Below are 26,117 nucleotides of genomic sequence, written 5' to 3'. Positions count from 1 at the left end.
CCTGTCGAGTTAAAACCATCGCAACAGAGAGAGTTCACCTGTTGCATTTGGCCTCTTGGTTTAAAAGCTCCATGCCCAGGAATCTCTCTGATTAACCATATAGCGAAAAGTAAGATTTAGTTCTACTTTTTTCCAGACACACACACACACACACACACACACACACACACACACATCACATGTGTAACCCAGTTCCTTTTAACTCCACATCAGCAGAAAACCAACCAGTTCGTTTTGACTCAGCTGCCTCGCAGCCAGCCGGCGTCTCTGCCATCCAACTTATCTGGGCCTTGCTTGGGCCAAGGGAAGCTTTTGGCATTTGGCAAATAACTGCCAAGTGAAGAGGCAATCCACCCTAATGGTCACAACCAACTGAAGGGAAGGATCCCGGTCAGCTAGCCAAAGAAACCATGATCCGACGGGCGAGCAAGCGGTAAGCCAAACGCGCTGAAATCGCCCTTTCTCTCTCTCTTTCTTTCTTTCTTTCTTTCTTTCTTTCTTTCTTTCTTTCTTTCTTTCTTTCTTTCTTTCTTTCTTTCTTTCTCCTCTTAGTCACCTTGGTGTTTTTTCCTTCTAAGTTCTGTGTCATTTTGAGTAAGGTGAACTCAACTTTATTTTCTCACTTCTCCTCTTTTGCGCTCATGTGGAAAAGGAGGAGTTGCCCTCCGTACATCCTCGGTCATATGAAGTTAATCTTTCCCAAGGCGTGAGGGAAGTAGGGAAGGTTTAGAGAGGGTGGACGCAGCCTGGGGGGAATGGGCAGGCGGTACCAAGGGTTAGGAATTTATTTTAATTGAATTGTATTTTGTATGAATAAATGGAAAATAAAAACTTTTTAATAATAAAAAAAAAATCTTTCCCAAGGCGCCAGTTTTGGGGAGAGGCGCCGGGCTGATGGGCATCAGGATAGGCTAAGCCAGAAACTTACACGGGGAAGGAAGATTCTTCCTTCCTTCCGTATCCTGGAAAAAGCTCCCACTTTTCTACTCTGGAACTCTCTCACCGCATAGAAGAACAGCAGCTGATCTATTTACCAGGCAGCTGGTTTTTCATTCTTACCTGCAGCTCGGGGGCCCTAATGGCGGGACACCCGCAGGTAAGTTTCTTTTCAACTCGGCGCAACTTAACGTGGAAAAAAATAAAAGCCAACTCTAAATTGGAAAATGACAGCTGTCGCATTTGGGAAAGGTTGAAAGGCACGTTCAGACCTGTAGGTTCCTGTGCACAAGACGGTTGGGAGGATGGGAAACCTCTGAATTGGACAGCAACCCGCCCCAAATTTATCGGAGCGAAATCTTAACGACTCAAAGCGTGTCTCAAGCCCGGGCTAGCCGATGTTTTTCACTTGGGAGAAAGGTTGGAAAAGGGTGCTTTCAGAAGCAACGTCCTAGTACATCGACAAGATGCAGCACGCTACGGGACGGGGACGGGAAACTGGAGGGAGAGCAGCAGGGTGACGGAAGAGGGTCTTTCCATGGGGTTGAGAAGGGGGGAACTTGGCAGAAATTCGCACAGGGCCTCCTGTTTTCCTCGGTGAATAGCTGGGGTTTGAAACAGCCAGGCAACGTGAAGCTGCACAGTGTGTGTGTGTGTGTGTGTGTGTGTGTGTGTGTGTGTGTGTGTGTAAGGCTGCCAGGATGTGGAGCTCTTGAAATGGGCATTTGAGGAACTTGTGCAAGATCGTGGCACAGGGCTGCAAGCAGTTGGCTCAGAGGCCTGTTACGGGCAATCAGCAGAGCCTCTCCAGAAAGAGCAAATGCAATAGCCCAGTGGTTCTCAACCTTTTTAATGCCACGACCCCCGACCGGTCGCAAGTCGAGGACTACTCAACTGGTGCAGCACCGTTTGCAGAATGGGACTTTTGGCGGGCTCAGCAGGGCAGAGACAGCCTGGACCATTCCTATTGGCCTTTGAAAGCCAATAGAAGTAGACTCTATTCAAGAGAGTCTATTCTATTGGCTTTCAAAAACCAATAGAATAAAAGGGAGTAGCACAGCTAAGGAAAAGGGGGGGGAAATGGCGGACTGCGTTGTTTGGCGACCCCCGTGAAATGGTCATTCGACCCCAAATGGGGTCCCGACCCATAGGTTGAGAACCAATGTACTAGCCACTTAGACTTGTATACCGCTTTGTGGTGCTTGACAGCCCTCTCTAAGCGGTTTACAGAGTCAACCTCTTTCCCCCCCCCCCGACCCCGCCCCACAATCTGGGTCCTCATTTGCACCGACCTCGGAAGGATGGAAGGCAGAGTCAACCTTTCAGCCAGTCAGGATCAAACTGCTGGCAGTGGGCAGAGTCAGCCTGCAATGCGGCCTTCTAATCACAGCGCTCCCAGCAGCATCAAAGGGTCCAAGGTTCCTGACCATTTGGAGGGGGGGGAAGAGGGCAGATGAAGGGGTCTTAAATGTTAGAGGAGATTAACCCACCCCTTAGCATCTCCCCAAAGGCTCCTTGCCACCCCATCTGCCTTTGGAGTAGAGCTGCTGTGGCTTTTGTTGTGTAGAACAGTGTTTCCCAAACTTGACAATTTTAAGGCATGAGGACTTCAACTCCCAGAATTCCACAGCCAGCAACGCTGGCTGTGGAATTCTGGGAGTTGAAGTCCACATGCCTTAAAATTGTCAAGTTTGGGAAACACTGGTGTAGAAGATAAGATGCAACCGTACTTCCACTCAAGAGCTGATGGAGGCACCAGCTGGATGATCCGCCACAGCCCCATTTGTTGACAATGGCCAGATAGCAGAGTTGTTGCTTTTGCAGGAGATCCCAGACTGAGGCGGCTGGTAGGATGGATTCCAGCACCCTCCCGGGAGCCAGCAGGATCTACCGGCGGAAGAGCCGACGCCACATGACCTGCCCCAACCCACGGGAGATCAACCAGGCTTTGGCCTGCATCAGCCTGGCAGAACTGAATCGTTCCTGCACCTTGGATGAGCTGATCGAGAAATGCCTCCGCTCCTTTGGTACCGTGGACGGGAGGGTGGGGGGGGAGACCCCCGTCTTGATTGGGGTGGGTGGGTGGAGGGGACGATGTTCCATGAGGCTAGAGACTGGGGCTGAGTCTAGTGCGAATTGGGCCACAGATACGCCAGCTTACCAGCCAGGAAGGTTTTTTTCGTTGTTGATTTGTATCCCGCCTTTATTATTTTCACACCTAACTCAAGGCGGAGAACATATCCAACACACCTTCCTTCTCCTGTTTTCTCCGCAAAACAACCCTCTGAGGTGGGCTGGGCTGAGAGAGAGGAACTTGCCCAAGGTCACTCATCCGGCTTTCATGCCTAAGGCGGGACTAGAACTCACCATCTCCTGGTGATTGGCCCAAAGGCACCCAGCTGGCTTTCATGTCCAAGACGGGACTAGAACTCACTGTCTCCTGGTAATTGGCCCAAATGTGTTCAGCTGGCTTTAATGCCTAAGGTGGAATTAGAATTCACCATCTCTTGGTGATTGGCCCAAAGGCACCCAGCTGGCTTTCATGTCCAAGGCGGGACTAGAACTCACTGTCTCCTGGTAATTGGCCCAAAGGTGTTCAGCTGGCTTTAATGCCTAAGGCAGAACTAGAATACACCATCTCCTGGTGATTGGCCCACAGACACCCAGGTGGCTTTCATGCCTAAGGCAAGACTTGAACTCACGGTCTTGTGCTTTCTAGCCTGGTGCCTTAACCTCTAGACCAGTGGTTCTCAACCTTTTTAATGCCACGACCCCCAACCAGTCGTAAGTCGAGGACTATTCAACCGGTTGTAAGTCGAGGACTACTCAACTGGTGCAGCACCGTTTGCAGAATGGGACTTTTGGCAGGCTCAGCAGGGCAGAGACAGCCTGGACAATTCCTATTGGCTTTTGAAAGCCAATAGAATTAGACTCTATTCAAGAGAGTCTAGTCTATTGGCTTTCAAAAGCCAATAGAATAAAAGGGAGTAGCACAGCTAAGGAAAAGGGGAAAAAAATGGCGGACTGCGTTGTTTGGTGACCCCCGTGAAATGGTCGTTCGACCCCAAATGGGGTCCCGACCCACAGGTTGAGAACCACTGCTCTAGACCAAACTCTTAAAAGTCCAGGAGTGTATTGTGTTATGGGGTAGATCTAGCCCAGACTGTTTGTTTTCTTCAATTTCTATTCAGCTCCATTTCTGCCTATTGATGGATCCACTTTAATGCCTGTCCTTCTTCTCCAGATGTGGATGGGAATCTGTGCACCAGCGACTTCATGGTGAACATGACACTAACCATTCACAGTTGGGTGGTCCCGTCTGCAGAGCTCGCCCGCCGTCTTCTGACTTTATATCCTTTGAGGGACACAATGCGTCTCTCCTTAAGAGGTCCCGAAGGTGCTCCTTCAAGAGGCAACTGGACTTTCTTGATTATTTTTTTCCTTGAAGACATTTCGCTTCTCATCCAAGAAGCTTCTTTAGTTCTACACTGCCGTTCATGGAGAAGGGAAATGTTTTCAAAGGAAAAAAAACCCAAGAGCGGCCTGTTGCCTTTTGAAAAAGCACCTTTGGGACAACATGGTTTGGACTGAGAATCTCCATAGAGACTCCTTAGAATGTCTTTCCAAGGGGCAGTCTAGAATGGGATGGTGGCTTATCTATCTATCTATCTATCTATCTATCTATCTATCTATCTATCTATCTATCTATCTATCTATCTATCTATCTAGGCAGGACAAGAAGCAACAGATGGAAACTAATCAAGGAGAGAAGCAACCTAGAACTAAGGAGAAACTTCCTGACAGTCAGAACAATTAACCAGTGGAACAACCTGCCTCCAGAAGTTGTGAACGCTCCAACACTGGAAGTTTTTTTAAAAAGAGACTGGACAGCCATCTGTCCAAAATGGTGTAGGGTTTCCTGCCTGAGCAGGGGGTTGGACTCGATGACCTCCAAGGTCCCTTCCAACTTTATTATTATTATTATGGGTCATCGCACAGTCAGCCAGATGTTCAGACTGGATTTGGCATTTTGTCTACCTATCGAGTCCTTACCCAGGACCTGGGATAGGCAGATGTGGATGTTTGATGGTATTATTATTATTATCTTCTATCTATCTATCTATCTATCTATCTATCTATCTATCTATCTATCTATCTATCTATCTCTCAATTATCAATCCATCCATCCATCTATATCATCTATCTATCTATCTGTCTGTCTATCTATCTATCTATCTATCTATCTATCTATCTATCTATCTATCTGTCTATCTATCATCTATCTCTCAATTATCTATCTTACCTACCTACCTATCAATCATCTATCTATCTATCTATCTATCTATCTATCTATCTATCTATCTATCGTCTGTCTATCTATCTATCTATCTATCTATCTATCTATCTATCTATCTATCTATCTATCTATCTATTTGCCGCCCATCTCGCCAAAGGGGACTCCAGGCAGCTTCCAGGCATTGAACAAAATGATGTATAAAACAATACCTCTTAAATTTAAAGATCTTAAATTTTAAAAAATTGCATTAAAGGTAAAATGACAGCTTGCTGGCGATCCTGGCGGAGCCAAAGCTCCTAAAGGGGTTGATTTTGTATAAAAGGGGTTGATTAGTTGGTGGTAGAGTTTGCTGAGCTGTGAGTTTCGAAGGCTGCGTGAGTCAGGCCATGCTACTGTTATATTCTTACAGTACAGTATATGAACCTGGATATGGGGAGTTTTCGTGCATTATACAGTATGAACCTAGCAAATTTCTTTGCCGAATCTTCAAGCGGGCCTCCCAGAACAGTTTCAGAACCAGCATTATATACTCCAGAGGCATTCTGGTTTTTTTGTGTTGTTTTTTTAAACCGGCACAAAAAGCATCTCGAGTCTGAGCGCTTGCGATGAACGACAATTGCTAATGAACAGTTTCTGGTTGAATTACTGGGACTCTTCCAGAATTAACTTCCTCAGGAGCAGTTATGCCAGTGAATTGGTGTAAGCCAGTGTTTCCCAAACTTGACAATTTTAAGGCATGTGGACTTCAACTCCCAGAATTCCACAGCCAGCGTTGCTGGCTGTGGAATTCTGGGAGTTGAAGTCCTCATGCCTTAAAATTGTCAAGTTTGGGAAACACTGGTGTAAGCTTTGTGTCAGGAGGCGTTATTTCCATGAAAAAAAAGGTTCCGCCGTTATGTCCTCTTAGTAAACACAGTCCTGCTAGAAAGTCTCACACAGTAAAGGAACTCTGCTGAAAAGGAGAGGAGTGCATTTCAGCCAAATAGATGCTCAAATGCTTTGCCCAAGAATCTGAAAGCTAACTAAGCCTTAACTCTATTGATCACATATCAGGAATCAGCTCAAGACAAGAACCCTTCACGCCAGCTGAGGATCTGCCACTTTGTCCGGTCTGAACGCTCTTCTCATTGTCCTCTTTAATTCCTCAAAGGTTTCTCAACTTGGCCAACTTAAAATGTGTGGACTTCAATTCCCAGAATTCTCCAGCCACCAAGCTAGCAAACTTTTAAGTCCCAGAATTCCCCGGTTAGCAAGCTGCGGTAGTAGACTTTAGGATGTGTAGACTTTAACTCCCAGAATTCTGCAGCCACATGCTAGTAAACGTTAAGGTATATGGACTTCAATCCCAGAATTCCCTGGTCAGCAAGCTAGTAAACATTAAGATATGTGGACTTCAACTCCCAGAATTCTCCAGCCATACACTAGTAAATTTAAAGTTATATGGAGTTCGACTCCCAGAATTCCCGTCAGCAAGCTAGTAAACATTAAGATGTGTGGACTTCAACTCCCAGAATTCTCCACCCACACACTAGTAAATTTAAAGTTATATGAACAACAGCAGTAAGAATAGCATACGCACAGTTCTGGAAAAATGAGAATATACCATCAGAGGAAGAAGTGATAAGAAAAATCCTGGACTGTGCTGAGATGGACAAATTAACAAAAGAGATAAAAGAAAAGGAAGACAGAGTACTATCTAATATGAAACAAGTGGTATGACTGGTTGGAGACTAGAAATAATAGAGGAGAATAAATGTGGAAAGGTCGAAAGTGGAAAATGTGTGTATAATAATGTACAGTAATAATAATATGTATTATTCTTAGTATGAAGTATAGTACGAAGGAAGAAAAATGCAAATAAGAAACAACGGGGCAACAAGGACAAATATTCTAAAGAAGAATAAGGGGGGGAAATGTAAATAATAGAAGATTACTGTTACGAAATCGCTGTTTAAAAAAGGGAAGAGTATACACTGTGTGTGTTATGTTTTGTTTTGTTTTGTTGATTTAAAAAAATAATAATTTAAAGTTATATGGACTTCGACTCCCAGAATTCCTGTCAGCAAGCTTGTAAACAATAAGATGTGTGGACTTCAACTCCCAGAATTCTCCAGTCAAACACTCAACTCCAACCTGAAATTTTGCTCTTTTTTCAGCTACTGGCTTGTGAACTATCCGGAAGCTTTTCACCTGGACCCCCACCTGGAGGAGGTGATCACAGAAATCTTGGAGGTGGTGAGGAACCAAGGCCCAGCAGAACACCGCAACGTGCTTGATGCATCCTGCATGTGAGTGGCGACAACCGGTTCAGAAATGGGAATTGCTCCATGGAAGGGACGGGATAGGCACGGCGAGACTCCGTGTGCTGCTGTTTTATTTTATTTTATTTATTTGTTGAACGTATTTGTTTTGCAAAAGGGGGCTTTTGGGCAGAGAAAAAGAGGGAAGCTGAATGCATCCCATATTAATTATAATATTAACTCCACGATACTTCAAAAAAAAAAACCTGCTGTATATAGGTAGTCCTCAACTTATGACTGGTCATTTAACAAAAATTCAGTGCAGTACTGCAGGCTACTTCTGCTGACTGCTGGTTGCCGGCAGTTCAAGTCTCACCAGTTCAAGGTTGACTCAGCCTTCCATCCTTCTGAGGCTGGTAAAATGAGGACCCAGATTGTTGGGGGCAACAGGCTGACTCTGTAAACTGCTTAGGGAGGGCTGTCAAGCACTTTGAAGCGGTATATAAGTCTAAATGCTATTGCTATTGCTATTCCTTCCTTCCTTCCTTCCTTCCTTCCTTCCTTCCTTCCTTCCTTCCTTCCTTCCTTCCTTCTGTGGTGGTGAAGTGGTTAGAATATAGTATTGCAAGCAAACTCTGCCCACTGCCATCAGTTCAATCCTGACCGACTCAAGGTTGACTCAGCCTTCCATCCTTCCGAGGTCGGTCAAATGAGGACCCAGATTGTTGGGGTCAATGTGCTGACTCTGTAAACTGCTTAGAGAGGGCTGTAAAGCACTGTGAAGCGGTATATAAGTCTAAGCGCTATTGCTATTGCTTTTCTCAACGACCGAAATTTTATTCCCAATTGTGGTTGTAAGTCTACTTGTAGTTCTAGCTGAGTTATGGTAGAGGATTTCACTGGTCAATGTACCTCTGCGGATTGTTCTTAGAAAAACGAGTACGTTCCAAGTGTCTTGAGTTAAAAAGATACGCCTCGCTATGGAGGAATGGGGGAATGGAGTCCCATCTATCAGAATGAGATGGGCTCAGGGCAACTTACAAAGGGTCCTTTTAAATTTTATTTTGTAGATGTCTTCTTCCTAAAGGGCATGTTGGCTGGGGAATTCTGGGAGTCGAAGTCTACAAATTTTAAAGTTGCCAAGATTGAACACGCCTGTTCTGTAGCAAACTTTATTTTGAATGCAAATTCCTTGGGGGGGGGGAGGAGGAGGAGGGAAAGTCCAGGATATTACCCGTCCTTTAAAAAAATCTTCTGATTCAATGGCAAGGAAGAGTGATTCAGCAGGTTCTCCAAAGTTGTTGCCTAATCACGGTGAGGCTGTAAAGCAGAAGGAAAGTCCAACGAACGTGTCACTTGGTGGAGATGGACTGACAATGACGAAAAACCACGGGTGTTGCCTTAAAAGCCGTTCCGAGCTTCCATAGTGCTACTAAGCCTTCTCCTGTTCCTCAGGAGAACTTGAAGGACCTGCTTCTCAGGTTCTCCTTGCTTGATCTCCAACCGCTTGGCCTCGTCACCTCTCCAACGCTTGCTGTTCAGAAGAGCCACGGATCCCTGTTCCTCAGGAAAACATCTGCCTTCTTCATTCTTCCCCATAGACCAGGGGTAGGCAAGCTTGGCTCTTTTATGACTGGTGGACTTCAACTCCCAGAATTCCTGAGCCAGCCATGCTGAGGAGAAAGGGAGAGGTTTCCATGCTGAGCCATGCTGGCTCAGGAATTCTGGGAGTTGAAGTCCACCAGTCATAAAAAGAGCCAAGGTTGCCTACCCCTGCCATAGACCATCCCATCTATGCACAACTATCCATGGAAGCTAACATTTCTCTAGTTAGCTAGCAGTTGTGTTGGTCTTGTTTACATAGAGCGCTCTGCAGCTCCATAGAGAAGGCCCTCTGGTCTTGTGAATCTTTGGATACTCGCTGCCTAATGGGTCCCTTCTGCGCTTGTTCTTCCTCCAGGGTGAGCCACATCTGGAACCGTTCTCTCAGTTGCCAGAGTAGCCGTGCCAGTGGCAAGAAACGTAAGGTCTCTCTGCTCTTTGATCACCTGGATCCAGGTGAACTAGCCGACCACCTCAGTTACCTGGAATTCAAGGCCTTCTGCCGTCTCTCGGTAAGCAGCTGCAGAGGAGCACCAAAAGCTTTGCAAGGTGGATGAATGGATGGATGGGTCGTTATGAAAGCCTTTCTCAGCCTTATATCTTGTACAAATATCTTGGAGTGGGGGAGGGAAATTAGCTGGTAGAAGACAATGCTAGACATAGGAAGTCAACGTGTTCAGGATGGCTGCGTACCGTATATATCAGTGGCGGCGAACCTATGGCACGGGTGCCAGAGGCGGCACTCAGAGCTCTCTCTGTGGGCACTCGCACCGTTGCCCCAGTCCTAGGCCTTCAGCTGGGTTTTATAAAACCTTTTCGCTTTAGGCCTCTGCCGCCATGTGCAAAAAAAAAGTTCAATCAATCAATTTCAACTTCTTGAGGGAAAAAAAAAGATCTTGCAAAGTTGGAATTGACTGAACTTTTTAATCCCACCCATCTTAAAAATGGTCACGGATGGGAAATATGGCTTTAACTTTAATTTTAACAGCAATTGCTTCCTTGATCTTTAGGATGCAATTATTCATCAACCCCATGTCTGGCTGCCCAGTTTGGGTGGCTGAAATGTTGTGTTAGCGTTGACCGTGCCATCCTGTCTACTGATTTTTCCCTGTTGTGTGGTTGATTTCTGGCAAGCAACACCCCAAGCATTGTTGACAATTGTATCCTTGGTTGCACCAGACCGATATCTAATGCAACATATGACGTTTTCTCCCCCCCCCCCCGAGTCCCCAGCTGAAACTTACTAGTAAGCCAGGACCTTGTGTACCAACCATCTAGAGGCCCACAGGAAATGTGGAAATTTCCTGTTTAGTGGAAATTCCAGATCACGGCAGAAGACAGGGCATGTGTCTTTCTGTCTCTGTATGCAGCTGGTACCAAATTCTAGCACCCTTTCGGAGAAGGCAGCAGAAAAGGAATTCCAGTTGTGACGCATTAGACCAATGGTTCTCAACCTTTTTAATGCCGCGACCCCCAACCGGTCGTAAGTCGAGGACTACTCAACCGGTCGTAAGTCGAGGACTACTCGACTGGTGCAGCACCGTTTGCAGAATGGGACTTTTGGCGGGCTCAGCAGGGCAGAGACAGCCTGGACAATTCCTATTGGCTTTTGAAAGCCAATAGAATTAGATTCTATTCAAGAGAGTCTATTCTATTGGCTTTCAAAAGCCAATAGAATAAAAGGGAGTAGCACAGCTAAGGAAAAGGGGGGAAAAAATGGCACTCAAGCAGGAGACCCTATACCATTTCAGACAAATGGTTGTCCAGTCTCTTCTTGAAAACTTCCAGTGATGGAACACTCACAACTTCTCATCCCTGTAATAACAAGCAGTGGCCCTAAGAGACAGCGTTTTTAGACGTGTACAAGTACAGTCCTACAAAGATGGAAGGACTTCCCTTCCCACTATCCATCCATCTCAAAAGCGGTGAACCAGGCATCCAAAGCGGGTGTCCCTTAAGTGACTTCAAAGGGGCGTCCCCTGATGACTCATGTGGAAAACAGAACCATGGATTTAGTTAGGACTCGGTTTAATCCAGCAAGACCGGTTCTTACCTTTTCATGGTCTCCTGGGCAGTACTTGGATTTCCAGAATTACGTGCTGCGTGGATCCGTTCACGGAATCTCAGCCCTGGAACGCGCAATCACCCTGTTTAACAGCATCTCCCAGTGGGTGCAAGTGATGATCCTCAAGCGTCCCACGCCCCAACAGCGAGCAGAAGTCTTCACCAAGTTCATCCACGTGACCCAGGTAAGGTCCCGCTAGAAGGAAACAGAAGTAGGCGCGTGGGCCATGCAGAGGGGGAAGAGACCTATAGAATGCAGAAGAACCTCCAGTGTTGGAGCAAGCCGTTCCACTGGTGAATCGTCCCCTTGTTCTTCCTTCTGTTGCAGAAATTAAGGCAGCTGCAGAACTTCAACACGCTCATGGCAGTGGTGGGAGGCCTTTGCCACAGCACCATCGCTCGCCTCAAGGAGACCCATGCGCTTCTCCCTTCCGAGGTTACCAAGGTAAGGAAAGCGTCCTCCTGAGGACACAAAGAGAGGAGGTTTAGTCTTGGTGAGGTATCCTAAAGGTAGCCGTGTCCAAATTAGAATTAGAATAACAGAGTTGGAAGGGACCTTGTAGGTCAGACATGTCAAACCCATGACATCACATACCAGAGCTTTTTCGCCGTTGCCAGCAATGGGGTGGGCGCAGTTCCGGTATGATGAAACTCTTGTGGAAAAAGTAAAAGCACTTAAAAAAATAAAGGACTTTTACGAATTCCAAGGGTGAAACAGAGAGGTTTATTTTTGCGCAAAGGTTCAGAAGCGATTAACAATCAACAAATTTCTGAAGAAGGGGGAGGGTCCAAACTACAGCTTTATAGGTTTCCTTTTCTCAGGAACAAAGGGGCATAGATGGAATCTTATATTGTATAATTTTCATTTAGTTTCTCACAGGCATACAATGAATAGAAGGCTTCACTTTACACAATGTTTCTCAATATGCATTAGGTCATTACAGCTATTGCTAACAGCTTTCTTCCAGGAATTACGCAGACACATCATTTTGCTTTTAGTGATTTCTTTCATTATCATTATTATTATACTTATTCATTTTTATTCTATGTTATTCTATTTCTTTTCACTTTAAAACCGGCTCTTGGGCCAGCAGTTTGACACCCCTGTTGTAGGTCATCTAGTCCATTAGCATCTTGACTCTTGACTGTCCACAACATGGCTCTCCAACCTTGGCAACTTTAAGACTGGTGGACCAAGGTTGAATGTTGAACGTTGAGACTTTGGAAAAAGGGCAAAGAAGAAGAGCAACAAAGATAATTAAAGGTCTGGAGACTAAAACGTATGAAGAACGGTTGCAGGATTTGGGTTTGGCTAGCCTAGAGAAAAGGAGGACTAGTGGGGACATGATAGCAAAGTTCCAATATTTGAGGGGCTGCCACAAAGAGGAAGGAGTCAATGTATTTTCCAAAGCACCAGAAGGCCAGACAAGAAACAATGGATGGAAACTCATCAAGGAGAGAAGCAACCTGGAATTAAGGAGAAACTTCTTGACAGTGAGGACAATTAACCAGTGGAACAACTTGCCTCCAGAAGTTGTGGGTGCTTCATCACTAGAGGTTTTTAAGAAGAGACTGGACAGCCACCTGTCTGAAATGGTATAGGGTTTCCTGCTTGAGCTGGGGGTTGGACTAGATGACCTCCAAGGTCCCTTCCAGCTCTATTCTGATTCTCTGATTCTCTCCACTCCCATGCTGGCTGGGGAATTCTGGAAGTTAAAGTCCACAGGTCTTAAAGTTGCCAAGGTTGGAGACCCCAGGTCTACAAGATGCGTTATCTTATGCCTTCTTCATGCAGGTGCTTGCTGAAATGACCGAACTGCTCTCGTCTAGCGGAAACTATGGGGCGTATCGTCGGGCCTATGCCGATTGCAAGGACTTCAAAATCCCCATTGTGGGAGTCCACCTCAAGGACCTGGTGACCTTGCACGAAGCCCTCCCAGACCGCGTAGAGGGTGGACGTCTCAACCTGAGCAAGCTGCAGAGCCTCTATGAGCCGGTGTGGGAATTCCGGTTGCGGCAACGAACTCAGCCGCCCTTCGAAGCTAACAAGGACCTGGTGCATCTGCTGACCGTAAGAAAGATCCGTGGAGAACTTATGGAGACATGGGAGGGTTGATGGTCAGGTGGCTGCCTTGAAAGGAAGTCAACCACCTGTTAACCTGGCCCCATATTTGGAGAAGGTGGCCTTTTTCCCGCCAGCATTCATAGAATCATTCGGCTAGAAGAGATTTCGGAGGTCTTCAACTCTCTGACCAAGACAGGACACCTTATACCGGGGGTCCCCAACCCCCGGTCCACGGATGGGCACCGGTCAGAAACCGGTCCATATAAACCAGCGAAGCCCCATCCGTGGGATGCAGGCAGCACCTGAAACCAGGCCCCCTCTGATCCGTGGAAAAACCTCTCTCCACGGAACTGGTGCCCAAAAGGTTGCCCCCCCCCGCCTTACACCGTCCTGAATAAATGGTTGTCCAATAGTTTTCTTGAAAATCTCCAGCAATAAAGTACCCCAAACTCCCGGAGGCAAACTATTCCATTGATTCATTGTTCCATCAGGAAACAGGCCTTCGCAAAAGTCCCTACCAGCACCGTGTGGCCTATCACTGTGTTATATTATTAATTTATATTATTTATATGCTGTCTGAAGGCAGTCATAGTCTCAGAAGGGTGGCAGGTCTTCACCCGCTGCCTTTTGCTGGGATTACGGGTCCCAACAACAGGCAAACATCTCTTCTACGGGCTTCCAACCTGTGAAGTTGCTTACAAACCTCCAGGAGGAGAGTCTACAAGAGTGGCAGGGTTGCCTAGCAACTGCCTCCCACTACAGGCAAAGAGGGCCTACTTTCCCTGGCCTAGTGGCTTGACTCAGTCATCCCAATGGCTGCATTATCTCTGGCTATAGAAATAGGGGCCTGGCAGCTGAAAAGATAGCCGGGTCTTATGTGTCCTAACCCAGATGCCTGGTTGCCTAGCAGCACCCAGTGAGGGCAGGACCATGATGCAGACGTTGCTTAGCAACCCAGGCAGGGTGAAGGCATGACTATAGGCCCCAATAGGGAATCTTTGCAATCCTCAATCAGGAGCCCGGTGTCCTCCAAGGCTGTTGGACTACAACTCCCATCTTTCCCAGTCTATTCTTCACCAGGTGGACTAGGAAGGGAATGGGTTTCAAACCCACCTGTCAAGATGGCACAGACTGTAGTGTTGTAATGAGGACAGACACGCAGAAGGCCTATAAGAGGAAGTCACCCCGAACAACTCATCCAGGATGGGAGACGGGGACAAGATATAGGAGAAAGATGGACTGGAACCACTCCGGTGGTAAAGCTGGCCTTGGGGCCCTGATCCACTCAAGGGGGCTGCCCCCCTTGTCTTCGGGGGTTCCCTGGCCGTTTGTTTTAGTAGAGATGAAGCAAAAGGAGAAACTATTCCGTCTTTGCTTTGGCCATTCAACCACTTACCACAGGGGCAGGCAATTAATTTTTCCAAGGGGCCACATGAGGATTGAGACTGTTCTGGAGGACCAAACCAAGGGGGTTGGGAAGGTGCATAGGCACGTCTACACACACAAACACACACACACACACACACACAAACACACACACAGACATAAAAAAAGATTTCTTTCTCCCATATTTGGGTCGACCCGGTGTATCAAATAGCACTCAAGATAATTCTCCTCCCCTGTCTCTTCCCTCCCTGATACAGCTGGCAAAGTGAGAAAGAGCCTGTGGCTTAGAGCAGTGGTTCTCAACCTTTCTAATGCTGTGACCCCATAATACAGTTTCCCATGTTGTGGTGACCCCCAAGTGGGTGTGGCCACCAATAAGAGGGAGTAGGACAGCTAGGGAAAAGGGAAAAAAATGGCGGACTGCATTGTTTGGTGACCCCCATGAAATGGTCGTTTGACCCCAAATGGGGTCCCGACCCACAGGTTGAGAACCACTGGCTTAGAGGTTAAACACAGCTGCTTAACATGCAGACAGCCCAGGTTCGAATCTCAGAAATCTCTGGTTGATAAGAACTAAAGAGTTTGAAATAGCTATTCCAGTTCTCCTTTCATTCTTTGCTAGCAATCCAAATACAAAGATTGCTTCAAAATGAAAGCAAGCCACGCAGGCCAGACAGGGACAGCCAAAGGGTCAGATACGGCCTAGTAAGCATAAAATACCCGGGCATGACCTAGAACAGGGGTAGGCAACCTTGGCTCTTTTATGACTCGTGGACTTCCACTCCCAGCTATGCTGGCTCAGGAATTCTGGGAGTTGGAAGTCCACGAGTCATAAAAGAGCCAGGGTTGCCTACCCCTGACCTACCCAAATGTGCAACCACTGTCCATCACGAAGTCACCACAATATCAATGGTTCTTGCCCAACACTCATGAACAGCCTCTAAAGACTACGCAAAAGAGACAATCAACCATCCCCAAAGAGAAAAAGGCTCCAGCACCTCTCCACCCGCAATCAGCACCCAGATCAGCATAGATTAACTCCAAGGTCAACTTCAGACCAACCATCAAGTAAGCAATACCCCAATCCAGAAACTGCCAAAGAGCCCAACCCAAAACTCCCCAAGACAGCCCTGTCCCACATAGACAGGACACCAGAATAAAAAGACAAGACACCAGAATATAAACTGAGAGCAAACTACCTTACTACCTCTAGAGCTGATGATGTTACCTAGTTGGGTCATGAAATGTCTGCAAGAAAGCAAGCAAGCTCAGAGAGCACCAAGGACCCCTCATTCATGAGATTTTGGCTCCATGGTTTGTTTCCTTTGCCCTTAAATGCCTTCTTGCGTTCCAGCTCTCCTTAGATCTCTACTACTCAGAGGAGGAAATCTACACCCTCTCGTACTCTCGTGAACCTCGCTGCCTCAAACTGCTGGTAAGAGGAGGATAAAGAGGGGGAGGAAGGACCAAGTCTTCTCTGACATCCTGTTTCTTAAAGCGCTCTGCTCTTTCCCACTTCCCAGCCGTCCACCCAATTCAAGCCCCCGGTGGTCGTGGAGTGGGCGCCCAGAGTTGCCACCAAGCCGGACCGTCTCGGCATCAAGAAGCACGTCCAGCAGATGGTGGAGGTAGGACAATCAAAACAATGGCGAACAGAGAATATATGGAGCTCAGGGTTGAGCTGTGGGGTCCTTGGTGCTCTCTGAGCTGGGTGGCTTTCTTGCAGACGTTTCATGACCCAACTAGGTAATATCATCAGTGCTAGAAGGGAGGGGGGCTGGCAGAGAGAAGGAGGAGGAGGAGGAGGAGGAGGAGGAGGAGGAGGGAGGAGGAGGAGGAGGAGGAGGAGGAGATGACGACTGTGGGGTCCTTGGTGCTCTCTGAGCTGGGTGGCTTTCTTGCAGACGTTTCATGACCCAACTAGGTAATATCATCAGTGCTAGAAGGGAGGGGGGCTGGCAGAGAGAAGGAGGAGGAGGAGGAGGAGGAGGAGGAGGAGGAGGAGATGACGACTGTGGGGTCCTTGGTGCTCTCTGAGCAGGGTGACTTTCTTGCAGACGTTTCATGACCCAACTAGGGAACATCATCAGTGCTAGAAGGGAGGGGGGCTGGCGGAGGAGGAGGAGGAGGAGGAGGAGGAGGAGGAGGAGGAGGAGGAGGAGAAGGATGATTGTGGGGTCCTTGGTGCCCTATGAACTTAATGGTTTTCTTGCAGACGTTTCATGACCCAGATAGGTGACATCATCAGCTCTCTCTCAAGCTCTATCTAGCACTGACGATATGAGTTCTTTGCGTCACGTCAGTGAGCCTGGCACTCAGGTTTTGCAGCCCTATGGCCCCCACTATTCCCCCCTCCCACCGTGGCCAAGTCCAGTTCCCGCTTTTCCCCACCCCTTTCCACCCAGCCCCCCTCCTTTTCTGTTAAAGGAAGATGCTCAAATCCGGCCACTCCAACCACATCCTCTTCTACAAATAAAACACTCCGCTGAAAACAAGGTTGTGCATGGCTGAGAAAGTGACAGAGAGGAGAAAAGCACCACCACCCCCGGGCTTCATTAGCTTGCAGGGAGGGGTCCACATCCAACACTTCCCCCATATTCATATTCCATTTGGGTATACGAAGTATTAATACCACTCTACAATGCCTTGATAAGACCATACTTGGAATACTGCATCCAGTTTTGGTCACCACGACGTAAAAAAGATGTTGAGACTCTAGAAAGAGTACAGAGAAGAGCAACAAAGATGATTAGAGGACTGGAGGCTAAAACATATAAGGAACGGTTGCTAGAATTGGGTCTGTCTAGTTTAACAAAGAGAAGGACAAGGGGGGACATGATAGCAGTATTCCAATATCTCAGGGGCTGCCATAAAGAAGAGGGAATCAAGCTATCCTCCAAAGCGCCTGAAGGCAGGACAAGAAGCAACGGATGGAAACTAAGCAAGGAGAGAAGCAACCTAGAACTAAGAAGGAATTTCCTGACAGTGAGGACAATTAACCAGTGGAACAACCTGCCTCCAGAAGCAGTGAATGCTCCAACACTGGAAGTTTTTAAGAAGAGACTGGACTGTCGTTTGTCTGAAATGGTATAGGGTTTCCTGCCTGAGCAGGGGGTTGGACTAGATGACCTCCAAGGTCCCTTCCAACTTTACTATTATTATTATTATTATTATATATTGCCTTCAAACTGTGTTTTTCAACCTTGGGCCACTTTTAAGACGTATGGACTTCAACTCAAAGCCCATACAATCTTGACACCGTCCAGCTTGAGAGGTACTACCTAAGGGTGTCAAATTAGCAGATGATGGTTTGAGATGCTCACCTATAAACCCAAGGGATCTACACAAACGCCATTACAAATAGCATAGATGTTTGGGGTTCTCTTTTACCAGATAGCTTCAGCATTGCCAAAGACAGAGTATTTAACCCTTTTTTCTCTGTGTCTCTGTCTCATACTACAGTTTAGCTGTTGTTTGTCTTTTCAAGAGCGGCGACTCTTTTGAAAATCACGGCAGGAGAAACAAGGAACTTTTACTTGCAAGGCACCTGCCGCTTTGCCTAGGAGATTTGTGGTGGGTGTGTTGAGGATCTATACAATGTATGCAGGACTGGGGATGGGAGGGGGAATCGAGAACAGCATGTAGGTCCTAGGCTGGGAAAAAGAGGATGTGGTAAGAAAAGAAATAGGGCAGGCCCGGAGTCGAGAGCTTCTTTCAGTCATCTTACAGATCCATGACCGCTTTTCGTGTTTAACCCGCGAAGCGGAAATTGGTGGTAGCTGAAAAATGCCTTCTGCATGCATCAAAAGCATGCAATTTCTAGGAAACTGAACCATCACCCCTAAAGTAGTGCTTGACTTGCAATCTTTCCTTTAGTGTCTGCTTGAAGTGAAAACGCACTGGGGGGAAAAAGTGACTTAACCCCATTTTTCACATTTACAACCGTGGCTGCATCCCCAGGGTCCCTTGATCCAAATTAAGGTGCTTGGCAATCGGCATGTATTTATGTGGTTGCACAGTCTTGGAGTTGTGGGATTACCCTTTGTAACCTTCCCAGCCAGCTTCTGACAAACATATCAACAGAGAATGAACCCCACTTGTCTTCTAGCATTGATGATGTTACCTATTTGGGTAATGAAACATCTGCAAGGAAGCAAGCAACCTGAGAGAACACCAAGGACGCAACAGTCCTCCTCCTCCTCAAACTCCACTCCCCTTCTAGCACTGATGATGTTATCAAGTTGGGTCATGAAATGTCTGCAAGGAAACAAGCAAACTCAGAGAGCACCAAGGACCCAACAGTAGTTGTAGTTCTCCTCCTCCTCCTCCTCCTCCTCCATAAATTCCATTCCCCTTATAGCACTGATGATGTTATCTAGTTGGGTCATGAAATGTCTGCAAGGAAACAAGCAAGCTCAGAGAGCACCAAGGACCCAACAGTAGTCGTAGTTCTCCTCCTCCTCCTCCTCCTCCTCCACAAACTCCATTCCCCTTATAGCACTGATGATGTTATCTAGTTGGGTCATGAAATGTCTGCAAGGAAACAAGCAAGCTCAGAGAGCACCAAGGACCCAACAGTAGTCCTCCTCCTCCTCCCCCTCCTCCACAAACCCCACTCCCCTTCTAGCACTGATGATGTTACCTAGTTGGCTAATGAAACGTCTGCAAGAAAACCAAGCTGAGAGAGAGCACCGAGGACCCCACAGGTGAACTCTGAGCTGTACATATTCTCCTCTATGAATAAACACTCTGCAGACTTTTCCCATCTCCATCGCCGCCTTTCTACCCTTCTCTCTCTCTCCCCCCCCCCCAGTCTGTGTTCAAGAATTACGATCCTGACCAACGGGACAGCATCTCTCAGGAAGACTTTGAGAGCATTTCTATGAGCTTCCCTTTCTCCTTCTACGGCTTGGAAAGAGAACGGTAAGCACTGGGGCTTGCGTGGAAAGAAGGCACTGCCAGGTTGTCGTAAAGTGGAAACCTAGGGCGTCCCCTTGAAATCGGAGGCCCACCCGGATTGCCTGTGAGTACGGCCAGAAGGAGAACTCACAAACACCCAGTTCCTAGCTTCAACCGCTAAACCAGTGGTTCTCAACCTTTTTAATGCTGCGACCCCCAACCGGTCGTAAGTCGAGGACTACTCAACCGGTCGTAAGTCGAGGACTACTCAACTGGTGCAAGCACCGTTTGCAGAATGGGACTTTTGGCGGGCTCAGCAGGGCAGAGACAACCTGGACAATTCCGATTGGCTTTTGAAAACCAATAGAATTAGACTCTATTCAAGAGAGTCTATTCTATTCGCTTTCAAAAGCTAATAGAATAAAAGGGAGTAGCACAGCTAAGGAAAAGGGGAAAAAAATGGCGGACTGCATTGTTTGGCGACCCCCGTGAAATGGTCGTTCGACCCCAAATGGGGTCCCGACCCACAGGTGGAGAACCACTGCGCTAAACCAAACTTGTCTCTCTTTCATCACAGAGAAGGAACCTGGAGTCGAGAAGACCTTTCAGAGTATTTCATGAGGGCCTGCGCCATCTTCTCTAGGCTGGGCCTCGGGTTCCTGCACGATTTCCAAGAGGTCAGCTTTAAGAAACCCACCTTCTGCGACCACTGCGGCGGCTTTGTGAGTTTACGCACCTTTTCTGATATCCCCCCCCACACAATTTTGCATTGGCAGAAATGACCACTGGAAATGTAATAGCAGAGATGTTTTTGCACAACTTAGAAATAAAGACAACTGAAGAGGCTGCCCAGAGTTGGCACCTATGCCCAAAGCCAGTAGTGATAGAAAGGAAAATTTGCAGCTAGACTCTATCTTCCTCCTCCTCCTCCTCGTTGGAAGGGACCTTGGAGGTCATCTAGTCCAACCCCTTGCTCAGGCAGGAAAATCTATCCCATTTCAGACAAATGGCTGTCCAGTCTCTTCTTAAAAACTTCAGGTGTTGGAGCATTTACTGCTTCTGGAGGCAGATTGTTCCACTGGTTAATTGTTCTCACTGTCAGGAAGTTTCTCCTTAGTTCTAGGTTGCTTCTCTCCTTGGTTAGTTTCCATCCGTTGCTTCTTGTCCTGCCTTCAGGCGCTTTGGAGAAGAGCTTGACTCCCTCTTCTTTGGGGCAGCTCCTTAAATATCGGAAGACTGCAATCATGTCACCCCTAGTCCTTCTCTTCACTAGACTTAGACATACCCAATTCCTGCAATCGTTTTCATATGTTTTAGCTTCCATATTTAAGCAGTTCCCTCCGGAACTATCAGCCTTGCTAGTCTCCCAGCCTTCGAGGCCCTCCATCAGGACTAGGAACATACTATTTTTCTTTTTTTTTTTTAGAAAAAGAGTGATTGGAGGCCAGAGTATCTTCAAGGATGCTTTATTCCCATTTTCTCACTGCTCTGCGTATGCACAAGAACTGTTCTAAAACACTGCTCCCCAAGCTTAGCCAGTTAAGAGATATGGACTTCAACTCCCAGAATTCCCCAGCCATAACTCTCCTGTTGGAAGCTAACTCTGGAGACTACCCCCCAAAAAAATAAAAAATAAAAATAAAGGAAAGCTCTCAAACCAAGATGTATGTTTGAGATGGGCCAAATGAATTGAATGAAAATAAAATAGATAAGCTTTGTTGTCATTTTTAACTGCGGGCACAACGGCACACATTAAAATAGGGTGCAAGCATTGGCTGGGGATGCTCGTGGAACAGTTTGCATCCTCCAGATGTGGTCTCAAGGGGTTCTTGCAACTTAAACTGACCCCCCCCCCTTTTTTTCCTTTTCTGATGTAGCTATGGGGTGTCTCCAAGCAGGGATACAGATGTAGAGGTGAGTACGCCCTCTGCTGGGCTCTGCGGGGCAGTACAACTGCTTTTCGGAATCCCAGGAGGTGGGAGCCCCCCCCCCCCAAATTGGGACAGCTGCAATTGGGTGTCAAAAGGGGATTAGGGTTAGCAAACCCCCCCCACACACATCCTTATAGCACTGATGATGTTATCTAGTTTGGTAATGAAACGTCTGCCAGAAAACAACCCAGCTCAAAAGCATCCAGGAGACTGTATTAAGCTGGAGAATCCTCCTCACAATAACTAAAATTCACCTTTACTCACTATCAACACCAGGAAATTGTCAGCCGGTGTCCAAATGAAGCCGCAGAGGCTGACACAAACCCGTAGTTTCATATAAGCAAATTTAAATTTATATCTACACCAAACTAGACAGTCAGGCAAACAGGAGCATCCTCCTGAGGTAAATCAACACCGCAGGTCAGTCGTGAGGTAAATTACAAAGCACACCCAGGAAAAATACGTGGGGGGGGGGAAGAAACACCTCCTTTTACACTCTGGTACCAATTCGCCACAACTGCACAACTCCCCTGCTCCGGTTATTAAATTTAAATATCTTAAATGAAATTATTATGAACTGCGCTCCTGACCTCCTCTGCTCCTCGTTTGGAGTTTGACTCTTCAGTCACATTCCTGCTTCGGGCGGGGAGAGAGAGAAAAAAGTATACTTTAGTGCTGAAGCAATAAAAGTGCCTTGACCCAGCCCTATGGGTGTTGTAGTACCAGGCTGGAGAAGATGGGGGAGGCAGGAGCCATTGGGGCGAGGCGCCATCTTCTCATTGCTTTGAATTGAAGCCTTTTTGGGGTTTTTTTTTTTTTTTTGGTTATCCTCTCCAGATTGTTCCATGATCTGTCACAAACACTGCAAGAACCAGGTGGAGTTGGAGTGTCAAAGTCGCCACTTCCTTTCCTCCTCCTCCTCTTCCTCCTCCGACAGCACACCGCGCACCGCCACGCTGGCCACCAGTCACCATCCCAGCTCTGGTAACCTGGGTCGTTGGGGGTTAAAAAAGTAAAACAAAAAACATTGCACAACCACCTTGCTTAGTTGACGGAGATTCTGCTTCCAATTTATGATCGTTAAGCCGAGGTTTACCTGCACAGGTAATCCTGGACTGACAACCGTTCGCTTAGCCAGGGTTCAAAGTTACAACGACACTGAAAAAAAGTGACTCACGCTTACGACTGTTGCCCCACCTCCAGAGTCGCATCAAAATCCGCCCGCTTAGCAACAGGCATGTGTTTAGCACGATTGCATCGTCCTGAGGTCACTGGGATCCCCTCTGGCGACCTTCGGACAAGCAAAGTCAATGGGGAAGAAGCCCGATTCCCTTAACAATGTCCGGTTGTTGACTTAACAACCACAATGATTCGGTTAACAACTCTGGCAAAGGGGCAGAACTCAGTTAACAACTGCCTTGCTTAGCAACGGAAATTTTGGGCTCAGGTGTGGTTGTTGAGAGCCATGGTGGAACAGTGGTTAGAATGCACTACTGCAGGCTACTTCTGCTGACTGCCCACTGCCTGCAGTTCGATCCTGACCGGCTCAAGGTTGACTCAGCCTTCCATCCTTCTGAGGTCGGTAAAATGAGGACTCGGATTGTTGGGAGCAATGTGCTGACTCTGTAGACTGCTTAGAGAGGGCTGTAAAGCACTGTGAAGCAGTATATAAGTCTCAGTATCCTTCCTTCCTTCCCAGTGGTTAGAATGCAGTATTGCAGGCTGACTCTGCCCACAGCCTGGAGTTCAATCCTGACCGGCTCAGGGTTGACTCAGCCTTCCATCCTTCTGAGGTCGGTCAAATGAGGACCCAGATTGTTGGAGGGCAACATGCTGGCTTTGTAAACCACTTAGAGAGGGTTGTAAAGCACTGTGAAGTGGTATATAAGTCTAAGTACCCTTCCTTCCTTCCCTTCCCAGTGGTTAGAATGCAGTATTGCATGGTGACTCTGCCCACTGCCAGGAGTTCAATCCTGACCGGCTCAAGGTTGAGTGAGCTTCCATCCTTCCGAGGTCGGTCAAATGAGGAGCCAGATTGTTGGGGGAGGGGGCAACAGGCTGACTCCATAAACCACTTAGAGAGGGCTGTAAAGTACCGTGGAGTGCTATATAAGTCTAAGTGGCTATTGCTATTGCTACCTGCAGTATCCCATCCCAGGTTATTGCAGCCTGAAGATGAACCGCTTCGCTTCGAAGATCACCTGGCCAAAGAGGCGAGAATCACCCCAACAGCATCTCCTGTGTCTGAGATCTGGACTGATGTCTTTATCCTGTGGCTAACCTGGCCTCTTTTTTTCACCTTGCAGGCTCGGAGGAAGAAATGTTTCTCTTCCCACCGGGATGGGAACAGGGCAGGAGTCCCATGGTCTCGTTGTCCACCAGCCCGGGCAGCCGGCTGATCAAACATGCCTCCACCCAGACGGAGCAGGCTAGCCCAGCAGTTGAAGAGCAGGAGGAACGGCCGCTGGATGGTTGCAACAAAACTCAGAAGCAGCTCCTGGAACTGGTGAAAGAGCTGGAAAAGGTGAGGATACGGGCAGGGGAAATCATTGTGGAACTCATTGTTTCTCAACTCACCCCCCAAGGCATTTTAAAATGGGTGGGATCCACTTCCCAGAATTTCCTAGCCCGTTTGCGGTATCTTACAGGATCATGAACACATTTTACGACAGCTCGGTCGAAAATAGGCATTTACTGGCCAAAATTGCCTCCCTAGAGAACCAGTGGCTGGTTTAACGACCGTGGCATTGTGCACATCCACCTCAAAAAGAGCTGGTGAAATTGGGTGATTCAGCTTCTGACAGTCATGACTTATGACCAGGCTCCATAATAATTGTTAAGTCAAGGACTACCTGTGTCTCGAAGCTTGACAGATGCCTATATGTTACCAATAAAGGAGAATATTTATAGCTCAAGGTAGAACTGTGGGGCCTTTGGTGCTCTCTTGCAGACGTTTCATGACCCAACTAGATAGCATCATCAGTGCTAGAAGGGAGAGGGGTTTGCAGAGTGGGAGGAGGAGGAGGAGGAGAAAGAATGTGGGGTCCTTGGTGCTTTCTGAACTGGGTGGTTTTCTTGCAGACATTTCATGACCCAACTAGGGCACATCATCAGTTCTAGAAAGGAGATGGAGGAGAGGAGGAGAACTATGGGGTCCTTGGTGCTCTCTGAGCTTGGCTGTTTTCTCGCAGACGGTTCATGACCCAACTAGGTAACAGCATCAGTGTTAGAAGGGAGGGGGGTTTGTTCTTATTTTTATAGACTAGTAGCATGCCCTGTCAGTGTTGGTGGGAGTGGTCTTTCCTTTGATTTGGGCCATTTACTGTTAGCTTGTTCAGCAATTCTTTCACTGGGGTATTAAGAAATACTGTTTACTTCTTGTTTATAAGAAGTAAACAACACCCCAATCAAAGAACCGCCAAACAAGCCAACAGTAAACAGCAAAATCAAGGAATCACTGAGAACACACCCATTAACACTGACAGGGCAAGCTGCTCATGTATAAATATATAAAACAGTATATGAAAACTAGCATATAAAAATAAGAGCCAACCCCACTCGCTTTGAGAACGTTGCCTAGTTTGACAAAGGCAATAGCGCTTAGCCCTTAGACTTATATACTGCTTCACGATGCTTGACAGCCCTCTAGTAAGTGGGTTACAGAGTCAGCCTCTTGCCCCCAACAATCCGGGTCCTCATTTTAGTGACATCGGAAGGATGGAAGGCTGAGTCCACCTTGAGAAGGTCAGGATCGAACTGCTGGCAGTGGGCAGAGTCAGCCTGCAATACTGCATTCTAACCACTGGGAAGGAAGGAAGGAAGGAAGGAAGGAAGGAAGGGAGGAAGGAAGGAAGGAGGGAGGGAGGGAGGAAGGAAGTGAGGAAGGAAGGAAGGAAGGAGGGAGGGAGGGAGGGCACTTAGACTTATATACCGCTTCACAGTGCTTTACAGCCCTCTCTAAGTGGTCTACAGAATCAGCACATCAACAAACTGGGTCCTCATTTTACTGACTTCAGAAGGCTGAGTCAACCTTGTAATAAAACATCTGCAAGAAAGCCACCAAGCTCGGGGAGCACCGGGGGGGGGTTTACATGTCAGCCTCCCATCACCCTGAGCGGTGTCCTTGGTTCTTCTCTAAACCGCTTTCTCTGACCTGCAGGAACGGGACAGGCTGGTCACCGCCAACCAGTGTCTTCAGAACCGCTACACACAGCTGGAGGCCGAGAACAGGCGGCTCCTGAAAGCCAGCAGTCCGGGGTCCCCGTACGAAATCGCCCCCCGGTTTGTCTGAAATCGGCTCTTTGGTTGCTGTTCTCTGCTGCAAACTCTAGTAACTGGAGAGCTTTCCCGACGGGCAAGCCTTGAGCCTCAACGTGCTGGAGATCAGGAGAAGAGACTGGTGGAGGAAGCTGCAAAATTAAAACGGCAAGAAAAAGGAAAAATCGGCAGCCGAGAATAGCTGCTGTCCTAGGAGTTTTTGTCGAATTTCCAGGAGGATCTTTCCTTTTTAACCACCTTTGCAGGCCTAGAAGGAACAGCGCGAATCTGCCCCCTTTACCGTGCAGCTACAGATTTGTATTTATTTATTATGTTGTTTTTTTAAAGTACGCACTGCCCCATTTTATGGCTCTGGCCGTTTTGGGGATTTGTGAATAAAGAGCACAAGAATGAATACCAGCGGCATTAATATCCCTAAC

At 47.4% G+C, this 26,117-nt stretch overlaps 2 protein-coding genes across 3 annotated transcripts in view; one reads left to right on the top strand and one right to left on the bottom strand.

Annotated features, from left to right (window-relative positions):
* Nucleotides 1-11,202, bottom strand: part of LOC120319870 (rho GTPase-activating protein 11A-like) — a 36,818-nt gene extending 25,616 nt beyond the window's left edge. Inside the window, exon 1 of the mRNA XM_039369175.1 lies at nt 11,129-11,202. The gene's annotated coding sequence lies outside the window, so the exon portion shown is untranslated. The remainder of the gene's footprint in view (nt 1-11,128) is intronic.
* RASGRP4 (RAS guanyl releasing protein 4) lies at nt 245-26,092 on the top strand. 2 transcript variants are annotated; one of them, XM_039369178.1, is made up of 17 exons: nt 245-433; nt 2,761-2,963; nt 4,181-4,286; nt 6,280-6,342; nt 7,390-7,521; nt 9,434-9,587; nt 11,166-11,324; nt 11,468-11,584; nt 12,935-13,210; nt 15,945-16,025; nt 16,114-16,218; nt 19,404-19,513; nt 20,067-20,211; nt 21,367-21,403; nt 22,258-22,404; nt 23,727-23,944; nt 25,580-26,092. In XM_039369178.1, exons 1-17 carry the CDS (start codon nt 411-413, stop codon nt 25,709-25,711), a joined length of 2,208 nt encoding a protein of 735 aa, XP_039225112.1. In that variant the 5' UTR covers nt 245-410; the 3' UTR covers nt 25,712-26,092. The 2 variants fall into 2 exon arrangements, with proteins under 2 accessions (XP_039225112.1, XP_039225111.1); XM_039369177.1 differs by having other exon boundaries at nt 11,151-11,324.
* The last annotated feature ends 25 nt before the right edge of the window (nt 26,093-26,117 follow it).

Source organism: Crotalus tigris, unplaced genomic scaffold (genome assembly GCF_016545835.1).
Source record: "Crotalus tigris isolate CLP2741 ecotype Arizona unplaced genomic scaffold, ASM1654583v1 scf7180000020990.9691751010:1144802, whole genome shotgun sequence".
Classification (NCBI taxonomy): domain Eukaryota; kingdom Metazoa; phylum Chordata; class Lepidosauria; order Squamata; family Viperidae; genus Crotalus; species Crotalus tigris.
This window is presented reverse-complemented; position numbering and strand designations above follow the sequence as displayed.

What these genes read in the sequence shown, in the direction of transcription:
- RASGRP4 (XM_039369177.1), top strand. Translation starts at nt 411, where the DNA reads ATGATCCGACGGGCGAGCAAGCG. An exon ending in ATCCGACGGGCGAGCAAGCG is followed by an intron (nt 434 to 2,760) that starts GTAAGCCAAACG and finishes TTGCTTTTGCAG; the next exon opens with GAGATCCCAGACTGAGGCGG. An exon ending in AGGATCTGCCACTTTGTCCG is followed by an intron (nt 6,343 to 7,389) that starts GTCTGAACGCTC and finishes CTCTTTTTTCAG; the next exon opens with CTACTGGCTTGTGAACTATC.